General features: G+C 32.4%; 1 protein-coding gene across 1 annotated transcript; it reads right to left on the minus strand.

Moving 5' to 3' along the window:
- Positions 1-1,971: 1,971 nt before the first annotated feature.
- LOC134709923 (cytochrome P450 2K3-like) lies at positions 1,972-12,754 on the minus strand. The gene is made up of 8 exons (XM_063570046.1): positions 12,283-12,754; positions 11,459-11,607; positions 10,600-10,834; positions 7,968-8,082; positions 6,979-7,147; positions 5,609-5,745; positions 4,155-4,251; positions 1,972-2,256 (listed from the first exon to the last, which is right to left on the minus strand). The coding sequence occupies exons 1-8, from the start codon at positions 12,636-12,638 to the stop codon at positions 2,060-2,062; spliced, it is 1,455 nt and encodes a 484-aa protein (XP_063426116.1). The 5' UTR covers positions 12,639-12,754; the 3' UTR covers positions 1,972-2,059.
- Between the last annotated feature and the right edge of the window lie 4,008 nt (positions 12,755-16,762).

Consider the following 16,762-nt stretch of genomic DNA (forward strand, 5'->3'; position numbering starts at 1 on the left):
CCAGGCTTACAAGCTGATTACTAGACGCGCGTATCGTTTACACAAGACTCATCAGTGACGCTCAAATCAAAATAGGTAGAAAGTACAAAGTTGAAGAGCTTTGAGGACACACAAACTCCAAAAAGTTATGCCAAATTCGGCTAAGTTAATCTTTGCCTGGGATAAAAAAATCCCAAGTATTTCGAATAAGTCACACTTTTGTAAAATGGATACGACATAACACATTATCCAACCGAAACCACCAACAGAAACATAAATACATAAATGAATATTGGATGTATAAAATACCGAGACATATACGAGTCATTCACACTCGTTAAAATAGTCATATTCGAGATAAGGTCACGTTCGGTGCTTATCAGACAGACGACTGAGATATTAAACCACAATCTAAGACGTGGTAAAAATGACATCAGTTAGTTTAGACGTGATAAGAATGCCGTCAGTTAGTTTAGACGTGATAAAAATGTCTTCAGTTAGTTTAGACGTAATAGAAATGCCCTAGTTTAGTTAAGATGTGGTTAAAATATCCCTAGTTGGTTAAGACACAGAAAGATCAACCGATTTGTGGTTGCATCCATATAATTGTCTATTCAAGGTGGTAAGGGAATCTACAATAAAAATAATAGAATATGTTCATACTTTGCCAAAACTAAGAATCTATTGATATATGTTAAAAAATTTCAGAGAAATGATAGGTCACCGTGCATTTTCTCCAGCTACAGGTGGTGACAAATTGACACATTCTGTATGGATAATACAGGAAAAAGCACCATTATGTAATTAGAAGCTAAATGATAGAATTTTAAAATAAAATGCGAGAAGATAGCTTTTATTAATGATTCAAGAATATCAAAAGAAAAAATAGGGTCACCGTGCATTTTTTTTTAGCTAAAAACAAAATAGCAAAATTCCATGTAGATACCTTCAGGAAATGCACTATTTCAGAGTTACCCCCTCTCCCCTCCCCCCCCCCCCCGCTTTCTATCTAAAAATATAAAAAAATCAAGCAGAAATAATATTAATGTTTATAAGTTATAATCTAATAAAATTCTTCTTTTAAATGCGATTTCGCATTCAGTTATCGGCACCAAATTTTGCTAACTTGATTGAAAATCTTGCCCTTAGATTGTCTGTCTTTTACAATACAAGATGGCGAACGACACCCATACCACTTTAATAAAACTGAACATGATGATATACTACTTGTAAGCCATTTGTTATTTTTTGCGTTTTTTTTTAAATCAATAATATTTACAAACATTGTTTATCCTTGTTTAATGATATATAATTGCATTAATCAACCAATATGATTTGACACAATTTATTATAACTTATATTAAATCCTCTCCTTACATATGCATATACAATAAACACATATGATTACAACAGATACATTAAAATATAAATTCAGTTATATAAAATAAGAAAAATACAATTAGTCGTACTTTTACATAGTTAAACAAGAGCAACAACAAAAAGCAAACAAAAACAAACTAACAAACAAAAAATAAAAAAAAAACCAAACTAACGGGACAGACAAGACAAAACTTCTGAAATCCAATGTTAATCTTCTTGTCTGTTTAATATAACGATACGTCCGTTGAAAGCGAATTTAAACAAAGTGTTTTAATTAAATAGATATAGGAAGATGTGGTGTGAGTGCCAATCAGACAACTCTCCATCCAAATAACAATTTAACATATTTATTAAAAGTGAATTGGGAAACAAGTTTTGAAACTGATATTATTCCCGATATATTCGTTTTTAAAATAAATTATTTGATTCGAATTATCTTGAAAACCTTGCTTCAAACGGGAATTGAAAAATAACAGTTCCTATGACAATTATACCTCATCTTCTTTTATCTTTATAGGAATATCTTTTAAAAACAGGCTGAATCCATATATATATAATTTCAATTGAATTTCAAATAATCGCATCCTAAGACCTATTATTTAAAAGATATAAGTTTAAATATCATGAAATTAAGTATTTGTATATGTATTCTTAAATAGTGTTTTGTTTAAAATGTTGGATGTACACACATAACGTCGATTTATCTCAGTTCAGCTTTAAGTCGGTATGGCGATGGTGACGTTGTTACTGTGGATATTCCTTCAAATGATAAAATATCATCTGGATCGACCTTAGAGAATTCAAACCTATGAAGAAGGTTTGAAAATAAGAGAAACAACTCTGACCGTGCTAACGATTCTCCAGGGCAGATACGTGGGCCTGTAATACAAAATAAAATCAGTCAGTGAGTAAATGAAATAAAGACAACAGTAGTATACCAGTGTTCAAAAGTCATAAATCGATTGAGAGAAACAAATCCGGTCTACAAACTAAAACCGAGGGAAACACAAAATCTACAACAGGAAAACAAAGGAACATCAGGAACACTGTAGTGCAACAAAACAAACGACAACATACATATAAAACGTAATCTATGTTGCTTATTCTTTAGTTTTCTATGTTGTGTCATGTGTAATATTGTTTGTCTGTTTGTCTTTTCATTTTTAGCCATGGCGTTGTCAGTTTGTTTTCAATTTATGAGTTTGACTGTCCCTCTGGTATCTTTCTTCCCTCTTTTATGTTTCTGAAGAGATTTTTTTTATATACCTTCTTCACGATTTTATGAACCTGAACATAAGAAAGTCAGAAATTCATAAAAACCCTAGCCTGCAACGTTATGAGCATATATGACCAACAGTATCCTAAACAGGGAAGTAACGTTATGAGCATTTATGACCAACAGTATCCTAAACAGGGAAGTAACGTTATGAGCATATATGACCAACAGTATCCTAAACAGGGAAGTAACGTTATGAGCATTTATGACCAACAGTATCATAAACAGGGAAGCAACATTATGAGCATTTATGACCAACAGTATCCTAAACAGGGAAGTAACGTTATGAGCATTTATGACCAACAGTATCCTAAACAGGGAAGTAACGTTATGAGCATATATGACCAACAGTATCCTAAACAGGGAAGTAACGTTATGAGCATATGTGACCAACAGTATCCTAATCAGGGAAGTAACGTTATGAGCACATATGACCAACAGTATCCTAAACAGGTAAGCAACGTTATGAGCATATGTGACCAACAGTATCCTAAACAGGGAAGTAACGTTATGAGCATATATGACCAACAGTATCCTAAACAGGGAAGTAACGTTATGAGCATATATGACCAACAGTATCCTAAACAGGGAAGTAACGTTATGAGCATATATGACAAACAGTATCCTAAACAGGGAAGCAACGTTATGAGCATATATGACCAACAGTATCCTAAACAGGGAAGTAACGTTATGAGCATATATGACCAACAGTATCCTAAACAGGAAAGTAACGTTATGAGCATATATGACCAACAGTATCCTAAACAGGGAAGCAACGTTATGAGCATATATGACCAACAGTATCCTAAACAGGGAAGCAACATTCATCCAAGGTCAATTTGGCCGAAGGGAGTTAAAACACGAGTTTCTTAATAATTTCTTGATTTATGCACGGGAAATTTGAAATAAGCAAATGCAATAATAAAATTAAAAACCAATTGTTCAGAGAACAATTGAAAGTCTTTCCACACCAAAGAAATTTGGATAAGAAGGTAGTTTCTTCATACTGATGCGATAAATGATGGTTTAATTATCTTTTTGAGTGATGTAAGGGAGATAATATGCTACTTCCGGTGAAATGAATGTCACATCCGGTCTCATATGATAGCTTCTTTCACACTGATTCCAAAAATATCTAGTTTCTATATACTTTTGTATGTAGAATGGGAGATAATTGGCCACTTCCGGTTTGTTGGAAGTCATTGTTAGTCTTCAGTAATCTGTTTTATGAATCTACATGACAAAATATATGGATTCTGGGTACTTTTAGCTGAAAAAATTGCAAAAAAAAAGCTACTTCCGGTTTTCTAAAGGTCATTTCCGGTAGCCATTTCATGTTTGTTTTCTTGGAGTAGTTGGCTATTGGCCGTTGCCGTTTTTTGTTGTACTGTTTACTGCTTTTGGGTAACTTACAACATCCTTTTTGTGTACTTTTAGTACATCAAATAACTAAATATGTTGACTAGTCTTTTATCTTTTACTCATTCTGATAATTGAGAAAGAAAAATTGTTTTCCTACATGTATTGGACAGTCTTTGTATTTCCATCAAAGTAGCCTCGGTGTAGGACAAATGCCGTCTATCAGATAATCGAACCATTCTACCTGGTCCTACTACCTGAAAGGAAAAAGAGTTTGGTGGATTACTAATCCCCTTAGTTATCAATAGTTTCTCTTTCCCTTAAGGTGGATGGGGTGTCTAAATTATAATCCATAGAATTTTTTAATAATTTGCCAAAATGTAGTTTACATCATGCTTAAAAAAAAGAATGGGTCACGGGGCTTATTTCACGCTACACGGTGTTCATAATTGACAGATTGTGTTTACATTATGCATGGAAAAACCTAATTTTCTGCAATAAAGCGTAAACTACACCATATAATTTTGAGATAACAGATGACAAGATAGCTTTTTAGTGGTATGCTTGAAACTGAAGTTAAGAAAAAGAAAAAAAATGGCTTCACCGGACCCGTTTTCTTGTTACATTAAAAAAGGTAAATTTCTAACATATTCAATTGTAAAAGTACCTTAATCTGAATCATCTGCCCTGGCATTTGGGTTGCCTTCCCTTATGTGGCAAAGTTGGAAATTTTTTTTGTAAAATAGAACCAAATATAAGATAAAACATGTCATTTTCTATATTGAAATGAAAGTTCTCACACATGAATTCCCTTCTATTCTAAAAATTTGCACATTCTATTAAAGATCTAGACCTTTTTTTCTGGTGTTCCCAAATCCAAGACGAACAAAGACACCCTATCTACTTTAAGTATTAGTTGAACTATTTACCCTCATCGAGCATTTGATTAAACTTAGAACTACCCATAAAAGACTTCTGTTAAGAGGTGCAATCAATCCTTACAAAAGACGTTAATTAAAAGGATATAATAACAGAAGCCGATCTATTAACTAACAGGAACAACACCCACATACCAAGTATCGTAGATAAATAAAATACTTACCTTTAGAGAACACCAGAGCTACCAGAAACTGCTTCTCTTTAAAGAGTACATGAGATTACAGGAAAAAACACCCGTGTTGAGATTTGTATAAGTGTCGGTGGAAAATAAATAAGTAAAATTCTTCTAATTATAAATCTTAATTAGTCTTAGAATAGGGAGAAAACAGAACACTCAAAAATGTAAGTTGAAGAGAAAACTAAGACAAAAGAAATACGACGTAACGACAAGCAGGATACTACAAAACAGTACAATGGAAAAGTTATAAATTCAGCAGTATGATCCAAATAAAAAAACAAGGTTGTCCTGACGAGTATGCAGTTCAAGTTCAGCTAGTGACAACAGTCATTTTGTGCAAAACGAGGAACAAATAAAGTACGTGTAAAACATTAAGTAATGTAAAACTCAATTCATTAGTATCAATAATATATCAAACACATGTTTGTCAACTTATTGTAAATACAGAGTGTTTGTATACTTAACTAATCATTTTTTTTTTGAAAAATTATGCTTGCCTTTGTAATTTCCTCTTGGCACCTCTTTTGTACATCCGGGTATTGAATCATCCATTTGAATGACCAATCAAGCGTAGTTGCAGTTGTGTCAGTTCCAGCAGCAAACAAATCTATAATTGATGCTAACAATGCTGCCGCTACAATCGTAAGATATTTATATAATGCAAGGTATTATTCGAAAAAAAAATCCTAGGGGATCTTAAGTACTGCGACAACAAAACCTAATGAAAAGGTTCTATGCTACCGATTAAAATGTAAGGACATCTTAAGATCCTACTTGCTACCGATTGAGAAAGCTTGATGTTCGAAGATTTTGACTTGAATGCGATCTTTGTGAATGAAAGAAAGGAATAAATAACTGATTAAAAGAAGTTATTGCTACGGTCATTAAGGTACTAAGAAAATACAAAAACGAAAGGATTTAATTTGCTAACTTTAAGGATATATTACAGAAAACTGTTTCTTTTCGGTCAAATAAAATAGAAAAAAAGCTTTTTTCAGTAACTTTAAGCTTAAAAACCGGAACATTCTCGAAGAAAGGCTAAACCCCTATTTCCGAGACTAGTTGTATTTTTCAGTTGCAATCGTAGTTTAAGATTTGTTTGTCAGTTTTGCCCCTCAAATACATATTAATATACATATAACGCGTTAAAAATAAAAAAGGGAAAATAAATAATTCCCGTTTTGGTCAAGTTTTGATATTTCCAACTCAATGAGTACTAAAACATTGTGTATTAGATTTTTTTCATATAGACATGCGTGTTGATATCACGGTCCACCAGGAAAATTAAAAACAAAAATTATCATCAATGTAAACAAAATTATCAAGTTATCATTTTATATGTACGAGAGTTGTAATGTAGCTTCAAATATTGTAAGTCTTAAAATTGGGTACATTCAATGATATTCCAGAACTATTCGAATATATTTGGTTTTTGACCAACACTGGTATATACTTGTATTAGTCTCCTGATCAACTTTTTATATCAAAATGACATTTCGTAGGTGTGGAGAAATATTGTAACTCCCAAACAAACCAGGGAAAATTTGTCTGCCAACTTTGTGATGCATTCCGTGATAAGATTGAAACCAGCATACAACACTTACATTGTATTCGCCGTTTCAGAATCTAAAGGATTATGGGTAATTTCAGTGTTCGTACCCCATAATGAAAGAAAACCAAGTCATTGGTATAACTCCCATTGTTTATGACGATGTAAGCCAATCACACCGTGTTGATTAGACATTGTGACATTAGACAACATTAGAATCTTCAAGAATAACTTAGTTACACGGTACCGGTAGACAAAATATATTTATGGATTTTTTTTTTGATGGGCTTTGTTATAAAGTGTTATCATCAAACGTACGATTCATTACAGACTTGTGTTCACTCTCTTCTTTTTCAGCGACCAGATACATATCTATCAAGTCCCGAATGTTATCCGAGTCAAATGACTCTCTATGTTCGGTTATGTGTTGTTCAATATAACTTTTCAGAGTAGACAATCCTTCGCCCCTCAACTTAAGATCGTCTATCTGAAATGATACAATATATTACATATAAAAATTATATAATTAACAGTCCATGAATGCATTCTAAAAAATATTAAGAAAAAAGTGAAATCACCAAAAAAATACTGAACTCAGAGGAAAATCAAATCGGAAAGTCCCTAATCACATGACAAAATCAAATGAAAAAACACACAAAAACGAATGGACATGTACAACAACTGTCATATTCTTGAGATAGTACAGGCATTTTCAAATGTAGAAAATGGAGGATAAATGATACATCTGTATGAATATACTACGGAAAAAAACCCAGCCATATTAGTATACTCTCAGTGGTGACCGCTGACCACCAGGGCTGCCTCAATATCGTAGCAGCTACGTAGTGCTACGTAGATTTTTACTATTGAACGTGTAGCTATAGACAAGTTGTTACATAGATATTGATAGCAGCTACGTATTATACTCCAAGGTGGTGACAAAATGATCATGTAATTGTAGTTGTCAGGAGGAATGCAAAAGACATCAAAGTGTATTCATCTCCTTGTCAACATTAACGAAAGAAGCATTTCAGTCCCATAACTCATAAAAATTCATGTATAAATAGGTCAACTAAATATGATGACAAATACTAGCTTTAATTACATGGTATCAATGGACAACGACAGAGGAAAAACACGTTGCCATTTTGATGATTAAAAAGGGATAGTTTTCTTACATTAGTCACATGTTTTACCATCATTTGACACTTATGCAACACTGTATCAACATGTTGTTTTGAAAAGAAAAAAAGTCTAACTATTATATGGCTTTGAGTTGCGAGTAACATGATTAAGCGTCATATTACCATAAATAAATTCAGAAGCGGATATAATCCCGACGCTGATAAAGTTCCGGGACCTGAAAAGATGTTGTCCATTGCCTTGATGAGTTTTTGAAGTAATTCGTTGTCATGTTTGTATCTGAAAGATAGAAACGAAACATAGACGATTAATGTTCTATACAAATAAACAGCCACGTGGTCACAGCTCTGTAATATAAAAATGTTCTCTGTGCCATGGTTTTTTTTTGCCACAAGTGAAGTCCAGGTCATTGATTAGAACAGTATTTTCTTGACAATCCATTTTGATTTCATACATGTATAAAGCATATTTACCAGTTTTAACAACGATTCATGCCATATAAATAGATTTTTTTTGTTAAGAGAAGTGCATAACAGTTATGAACGTCTCGAGCTTTTTCTAAAAAAGTTTATCGGAAGATAGCACAAACCTGTTGATAAATATTCCGTATCAACTACTGAAATAATACATGATTGTATTATTATATAGATTCTAGGTACTGATGTTGATAATCATCTTAGTTACGTGTTATAGTGTTATCTTATTTGTCTTTGTTAACTATTAACCTTTACTGTTTTTGGTAATACCCTTTAGGATTGACTTCGTACTTGTTCATCCCGCCGTTGTGTTGGTGTGCTAAGGGCATTTTATTTTTATTCTTGTGTTTCATTTAAGCGTATGTGCTTTGTCTATATGCCATTTTTTGTTGTTGACATATTTGGTTGTTTATAGTGATTACGAATAATGTTTATAACACAATGTTGACAGCTGGACTCCTAATTTTGACATTTTTACCTATAATGTCTTTTTGTTTTGTTCACAAATTATTGTCAATATAATGAAATGTTATGCAACTGTCATACAAATGGGAGGTTCCGAATATTTTCAAGTCAGTTTTAATCAACCATCTCCTCAGAAGGAAATGCATGTGGCAAGTCAGGAATATGCCAGTTAATTCCCTTTTTTTTCGTCCTTGTTTTTTTAACCTTAATTCGTTATCCACATTTGATTATATGTAAATGACGTGGATGGGTACTTATACATCCCGTCATTGTGTTATTGTTTTATTTTTTTGCTAATGTACTTTATCTTTATGCTTTTTTGTGTTTATCTGTTGAAACATTTATTTTTCAAGTGATTAAGATGATTTTACAATTAAGACTGCTGTATCCCTATTGTTCTACGTGTTTACCTATCACGTCTGTTTGTGTTGCCAACCCACTGTTGTCAATATAATGGAATTCTATGCTATTGACATGCAAGTGTAAGGTTTAGCGAGCAATAAAACCAAATATTTCACCTTTTTCTACACAAGGAAATACCTGAACCTAATTATGAATATAACAGTTGTTTTCAATACGTGAGATGTGTATTCGATTTTGATTTTGACGATTATTATTAGACTTTCAATTTTAATTTAATGTTTCCTTGGAGCTCGGTGTTTTTGTTGTTTTTATTGTTTGCTAAGCTGTCTGAATTACTAGGAACACAAACAGAAGGTGTTTTAATGGGTATTGACTATACATTAAAACTGATTTGCTATTAATAGTATGTCTACTCCCTGATTATATATTTTATGTTGATTGACTTTATCGCATCAATCATGAAATATGGATACATCAGATAAAAGTAAATACATAGCAATTATAGATGCTTATTCTAAACTAATAAATAACAGGGATACGGAATAGAGATACTTATTTCATACTGTTCTGAGTTCATGACAATTATTATATTTTAAGAGATGTGAATACGCTACTTCTTTTTAAATATATGGCATATAACAGATAACAAGAGATGCTGATCCCATACTGTTCTCATTCATGGCATATGATACATTACAAGATATAAAATTGAGAATGGAAATGGTTGATTTGTCAACGAGACATGAGCACGACCAAAGAGCAGTAAACAGCCAAAGGCCACCGCAGGCCACCAATATGCTTATTCAACAGTTTATATTACAGGCTTTTTACAGCATTGGATATATACATATCCCCCACTGTTCTCAATACGTGACATGTGATACATAACAAGTGATGCTTATCCAACACTGTTTGTAAATACGCAACAGGTATACTTACAAGAGATGCTCTATACCCCTTACGGTTATTAATTCATGATAGGTGATATATTACAAGAGATGTTTATCACACACTGCCCAGCGAACCATACCACGATTAGATCATCCAACGAAATTCATTTAAATAAAATTTGACACATAACAAATGAAACCCCAGATTGTCTTCAATACAAAATAGGCCATGTATTACCATCAATGCTAATCAAATATTGTTTGCAAAGCATGAACGTTGGTGATACGAACGAATACAAGATATTAATACGGAGAATGTGCAATATATGACATATGATACATACGAATTTATGTAAATTCAAATCTGTTCTAAATGCAAAACACGCAAAATATAACGAGAGATTCGTATCCATCATTGCCACACGACGGTACAACGGGCGATGTGCTTATAACACAACCCTGGGTTTCATTTATCATCTCTTTATTTATTTTGGTAAAGCATACAAACAATTATATATATTTGTTCATGATTGATAAATAGAGCAGACAAGTACTAAAAAGGCTATACAATACACTAGTACATATAAAAGATATGAACTAACCTATATCCGAATATAAAACTATGTATAACATTGCAGCTAGCTTTTGTCATTACTTTGCTCAAATCGGTTATCTCCTCTCCTTTCCCTTTTTCCAGGTCGTCTGCGACTTCCTCTATTTCTTCTAAAATATGTTCTTCTAGCGATGATTTTCCCACACCAAAGTCTCGCATTGCTTGTAATGCGAAACGCCTCCTACCCTTCCAGGCATCTCCATTAGCAAACACAATTCCACTACCTGTATAAACCCAAAATTACCATTAGCAAACACAATCCCACTGCCTGCATAAACCCAAAATCTCGCTGAGCAAAAACACTGCCGGCTTTATTCCCAAATTACCATAAGCAAACACAATCCCACTGCCTACATAATCCCAAAATCATTTTTAGTGAACAACATTATAAAGTAGGGTACAAAACAATAATTTGGATACTGGAAAGTATATTTTGTAAACAGGAAAAAAACACAACAAACAAATGATGAAATAAATGCATTTTCAAAAGTTTCAAATATGATTGAGAAAAATACTTTAAAAATGTTGACCTTTTTAAACAGTGTTTATTATGTATACTACTGAATTAGTTTTTATCGTTCATGTTGAAATATTTCATTTTGCTGTTTTTCATTTCTGTTAAGGAATTTGATAGAAAGAAGTTCATATCGAATGTACTACATTTGGGGTCCGACGTCCGTGAATTTTTCAATCATTGAACTTTTATTTGAGAACCACGTAAAAGGCTCAATATATAAATCTGTTATTTTTCTCCATAGTTGAATGATAAAATGCCATGTAATAATCTGAATGAGAAAGACCTGACTATTATGTCAGATACACTCTTAGCCAATAATGCAACTGCATACCAAGCTTGATAATCCTTTGATTTGAAATATCAAATTTCTGAGCAGGACATAAATTGAGTTGAGTTTTATTATCATAGAGGATAGAAGTTAAATTCAAGGTCACAGTTATCAGACTTTGGTAAATGACACATCCACAGCTCACGATGCAACTGTATACCATATTTGGTTAACCTAAGATTAAAAGTTCATAAGATATGAGTCGAAAACAAATTGTATAAGGTTTTATTATCATTGTAGTCAAAGTCAAGGTCACAAAAAACTTTATTTTAGTATGTGTGACATCCCCCGTCAATTATGCAACTATATGTTAAGTCTGGTTCAACAAAGAGTATGAGTCGGATACGAAAGATTTGACTATCAAAGAGGGTCGAAGACAAGGTCAGAGTGTTACGATACAATTGATATAACCTCGGGGACTGGCAGACAGATAGACAGACGGACATTGTGATTTCTTCGCTATATACCCCTGAACTTTGTTTACAGGTTTGTAGTAAAAATATCACGTTTACAACTAAGTTTTGAAGATAAACCAAAGCCCTGTTACAACTTGATATGTATAGCATTGCACTTTTATTCCTCAATATGCCCTTTTCAAAAGTAATATCTGATTGTGAAGTTTTTGTTCCCCAAACAAACAAACAAAAATAATACCTAAGTATTCATACATACCCTATTCAAACTTTCCCTGGAGAGAAGGAACATGGAAGCGATGATCATATTTTCATGACATTATCGAAGTAAAGATCGTTTCCTTTAAAACATTCAATTTGATTAAATTATTTTGCTATTTTAATGTATGACTTACTTCCCTTTACTTTTTCACCTAATTTGATTCCTGGGATAAGGTTGGTCTGTCCATAAATTCTCGTCCTCGTTTCAAAAGAACATCAAGCAAATGTTTATGACCCTGTACAAAAACAATTTGGTATGGTCCTAGAAACATTCGAAATATTGGTCCATACTTCCTCGTCATATCCTCCACAAACTTTTCCCTCTTTGGTGTACTATTAAACTGACTAACAAGTAGAATATTTCCGAAAATAGGCCATGCTCGTGGTCCTGGAATATCCGATTTTGGACATGTCATCCACAAAACTGTTGCAAGAAATATTATTACAAATATAAATATAGCTGTTAGATCGATTCCTTCAAAATAGGAATATGCATATGCGACATCCATTTCAAAACAGAAACAGATAATATACTTGCGGTGATTACCTAATATTTTATCTTATTAAAGCCTATATTATCGTGAACTTATAACAACAATCATGCTTGTTTTTACCTTATGCAATACAAGTATGTTCGTTAAACAAAGGATTTACCTTGAACTCTAGATCTGTTACGTGCTCAATTATAACCTTTATTTAATGACATATATATATTAAGTGTCTGTATCATTTATTTAGTAGTAAATACAGTAGTTTTTTAAATTTGATAAATAACCTGCTGTTTAAACCATATCGTTAAGTTTGATGCGCATCCTGTATCATACCCCTTTATCGAACCATTCTCGAATTTCTCATTCATTTTGTATACGGAGTCTAACGGACAGATTCGAACCAGCAGGCACATTAAGGAAGTTTGCTACTCCGTTTCAAAATAAATAACTTTCCATAACACTAATATATTTATAGGGTATTAATTGAGGAATCAAATAAGCAAAAAAAATATAGGGGTCAATGTGCTTGTTTTCGAGATATTAGCGATTGGAATTGTGGCGAGAAAATGCTCTCTCTTGATTTATACCTTTATCCTTGACCAGTTAAAGTTCTCAAAATCTATTAAAAAATAAATCAGATTTTATAAGAATTTTACAAATGGCTTATAATTATACATGTAAAAAATTTATAAAAACTAAAAAGGGGGTCCATAGGCAAATTGTTTTAATGCATTCAAATAGATAAAACCAGAGGATTTTGAAAATCTGACAAAAAATCCAAAACATGACAAAATTAAGCAAACATCCTTTAGTTTGAAAGGAAATGACATAATTAATTATCGAAATCCTGTTGAGAAAAAATAAGAATAGTCAACGACAAACTCAGATAAAAACGGAAATGGGTCATTTATGATAGTAGTGATTCCGGCTAAAGTCCAATGTTTGTTAAACTATAAATTTATCAAAAATTCTATAAATTCTGCTCAGTTTGTCGGTCTTGAACAATGCAGGGTTTATAATATTCATATAACATTAACATGCTCTAGTCCTGAATATACATATTAATATGACACTGGCCGTTTAGCAGCCAGCTGCGAGGTTATTAGTATTTGTCATGTGATCATGTGAATGAGGATGTTTCACCAACTTATATACAACCTACCCTCAACTAAACACAGTGTTGAGTATGTTTGAAATTTGTTTACTGAATGTGTATGCAATTTTTGCAACTGGACATCATATTATATAGATAAAAGAACAATTAGTAACTTATTAAAATCATTTCATGCATGTACTTGTACTTTTATCGCATACATTTGTACATGATGATTATGTATAAATCTAAATGAATGAAACCTGTACATGATTGAAGATTTTATTCCATTTAAAGGGCTTATACTATAACGACAACAACATGGACAATGAAAAACCAAAGTAACTCATCAATATTATTTCTATACATGATGATCATGTACATGTATAAATACAAATGTATGATAATCACATGTAACATGCCAGACACAAGCAATAGTTCTTCACGTAATTTGGACTCTTGGTGGACATGGTTATATGTTTCATTGGCAATATTATCACATCTCCTTATTTGTATTTATCATACTTATGCCAATGTTTTTGGGGGAGTTCGTGTTGTTAATGCTTTAGTTTCTATGTTGTGTCATGTGTACTTTTGTTTGTCTGTTTGTCCTTTTCATTTTTAGCCATGACGTTGTCAGTTTATTTTCGATTGATTATTTTGACTGTCCCTCTTGTATCTTTCGTCCCTCTTTTTTGCCAATAAAAGCAAAATTTTTAAAAGAAAACATTTGATATAGAGACAGTAGAACTCAATATGCAGAGTGTGGATAATCATTAGAAAATATCATACATTGTACCTTAAATCATGCATACAAGTTATCTAAAGCAAAAACATCAAACAGAAAAGTCAGAAAAATAATCTGTTTACATGTAGATACATATAAACATATGTGTGTCTTCAATATTTGCATATTTAAGATTATAAATAGTGCTTTTAGATATGATATCACAAATTCAGGTTTGAGGCCAATTTAGGCTCTCCTAATAATACTCCTTTATTATTTTCGTTTAATTTTTTTTTAATAAAAATTGTATTCGATTTAAGAAGCTTTTTTATCATGGAAATGAGGATACATGTACATGTATGGTAATGGTTCGGTAAAATTCATACCTGTCAACTTTTCAAAATTTTCATCGTGGATTTAAGTGCAAGATAAATAAATGACTAATGTTCCTCTTACATCGTATATTGTCACACGTCTTTTGTAACCACTGTATTGTTTGAATGAGTATGTTTGCGCTAAAATACCCTTTTAACTCATTTGAATGTGTGTATTATATACAATGTCAAAGTTGGGTCAACATAACTCATGGGGGAAATTCCAAAATAAATTGTGAAAATTATTACTTTTAAAGATTTCATTGGACTTCCTTAGATCTTAATTTTTTTGGGATTTAAGAACTAATCAGTTAGTAAACCCACCCCCCCCCCTCCCCTTTGATGGAGTAAACAGCGAGTCATATCTAATCAGTAAGTAACCTCACCACCACCACCCGCTTTGACGGAATTAACAGCGAGTCATATCTTATCTATTTTCAAAGGTGTTGACAGCTTGAATTTTGCGCAAAAAATGTATTAGTTAAATGTTAGGTCAGTTTATGTTGATCCACTTGTGGTATAGGTCAATGATATTTGGTATGCAGTTGCATATGAATTCAATTTGACATATATCATTAACCCCTCTCCTTAGTCATGTTTTGAATTTGTTTAGTTGACATGTTAAAGTTTATGAATTGTCAATTTAGGAGGAATCTCTTATCGTAAAATGATAAGTCAATGATTGTTGGTATACATACAGTTGTATAAGCATTGGCACATTTCATTTCCACGGAGATTCCTTACATGTAACTTCAGTCATGGCTCATTCTGACGTTGAATATTTGGCATAACTAACATTTGAAGGTATTTTAATCTCAACATTTGAATTTTACTATCAAAATAATAAAAAAGTAAGATATGTATCTGTGTAACCAGGTTATCTAATAGTGTTATAAAACTTTGAAATTAATTTTTATGGTTGAAATGTCTTTAAAAAAGTGTCTATTATTTCCTCGAGGGTATCACCGCCCCAGTAGTCAGCACTTTTGTGTTGAATCCTTTTATTCGTTAGATGTGTTTGATATTCTGACTTTGTTAAAGTTTTGTTTCTTATTTTGTTATAAAGGACTTTTCGTTTGCCATTGGTATTTTCTGTTATTTTATTTTTTTCCATTGAAAATTAGAAGATAAGATTGTGTTTCATTGAAGCAAATACATGTCATTCATCATTTGTTGGGGTGTGAGTTTTACTTCTAAGAACAAACTATTTTTGAACTTTTTCAGAAACAAACCATTTTTTGTTAAACACTGGGAAAAGTTTTGTTTAACTAAATGTTAAAATTGAGAATAGAAATGGGGAATGTGTCAACGAGACATCAACCCGACTATAGAAAAGACAACAGCAGAAAGTCACCAACAGGTCTTCAATGTAGCGAGAAATTCCCGCACCCGGAGGCGTCCTTCAGCTGGCCCCTAAACTAATATAAACTAGTTCAGTGATAATGAACGCCATACTAAACTCCGAATTGTACACAAGAAACTAAAATTAAAAATAATACAAGACTAACAAAGGCCAGAAGCTCCTTACTTAGGACAGGCGCAAAAATGTTGCGTGGTTAAACATGTTTATGAGATTGGAAACCCTACCCTTATACCTCTAGCCAATATAGAAAAGTAAACGTATAACAATACGTCCATTAAAATTCAGTTCAAGAGAAGTCCGATAGTTATCAAAGGTACCAGGATTATAATGTAGTACGCCTGACGCTCAAACAAAAATATTTATAAATCCAAACAAGTACAAAGTTGAAGAGCCTTGATGATCCAAAATTCCAAACAGTTGTGCCAAATACGGCTAAGGTTATCTTCGCCTGGGATAAGAAAATCCTTAGTTTTTCAAAAAGTTCAAAGTTTTGTATACAGGAAATTTATAAAAATGACCACATTATTGATATTCATGTCAACACCGAAGTGTTGACTACTGGGCTGGTGAAACCCTCGGGACGAA

The sequence above is a fragment of the Mytilus trossulus genome, chromosome 3 (assembly GCF_036588685.1).
Source record: "Mytilus trossulus isolate FHL-02 chromosome 3, PNRI_Mtr1.1.1.hap1, whole genome shotgun sequence".
Classification (NCBI taxonomy): Eukaryota; Metazoa; Mollusca; class Bivalvia; order Mytilida; family Mytilidae; genus Mytilus; species Mytilus trossulus.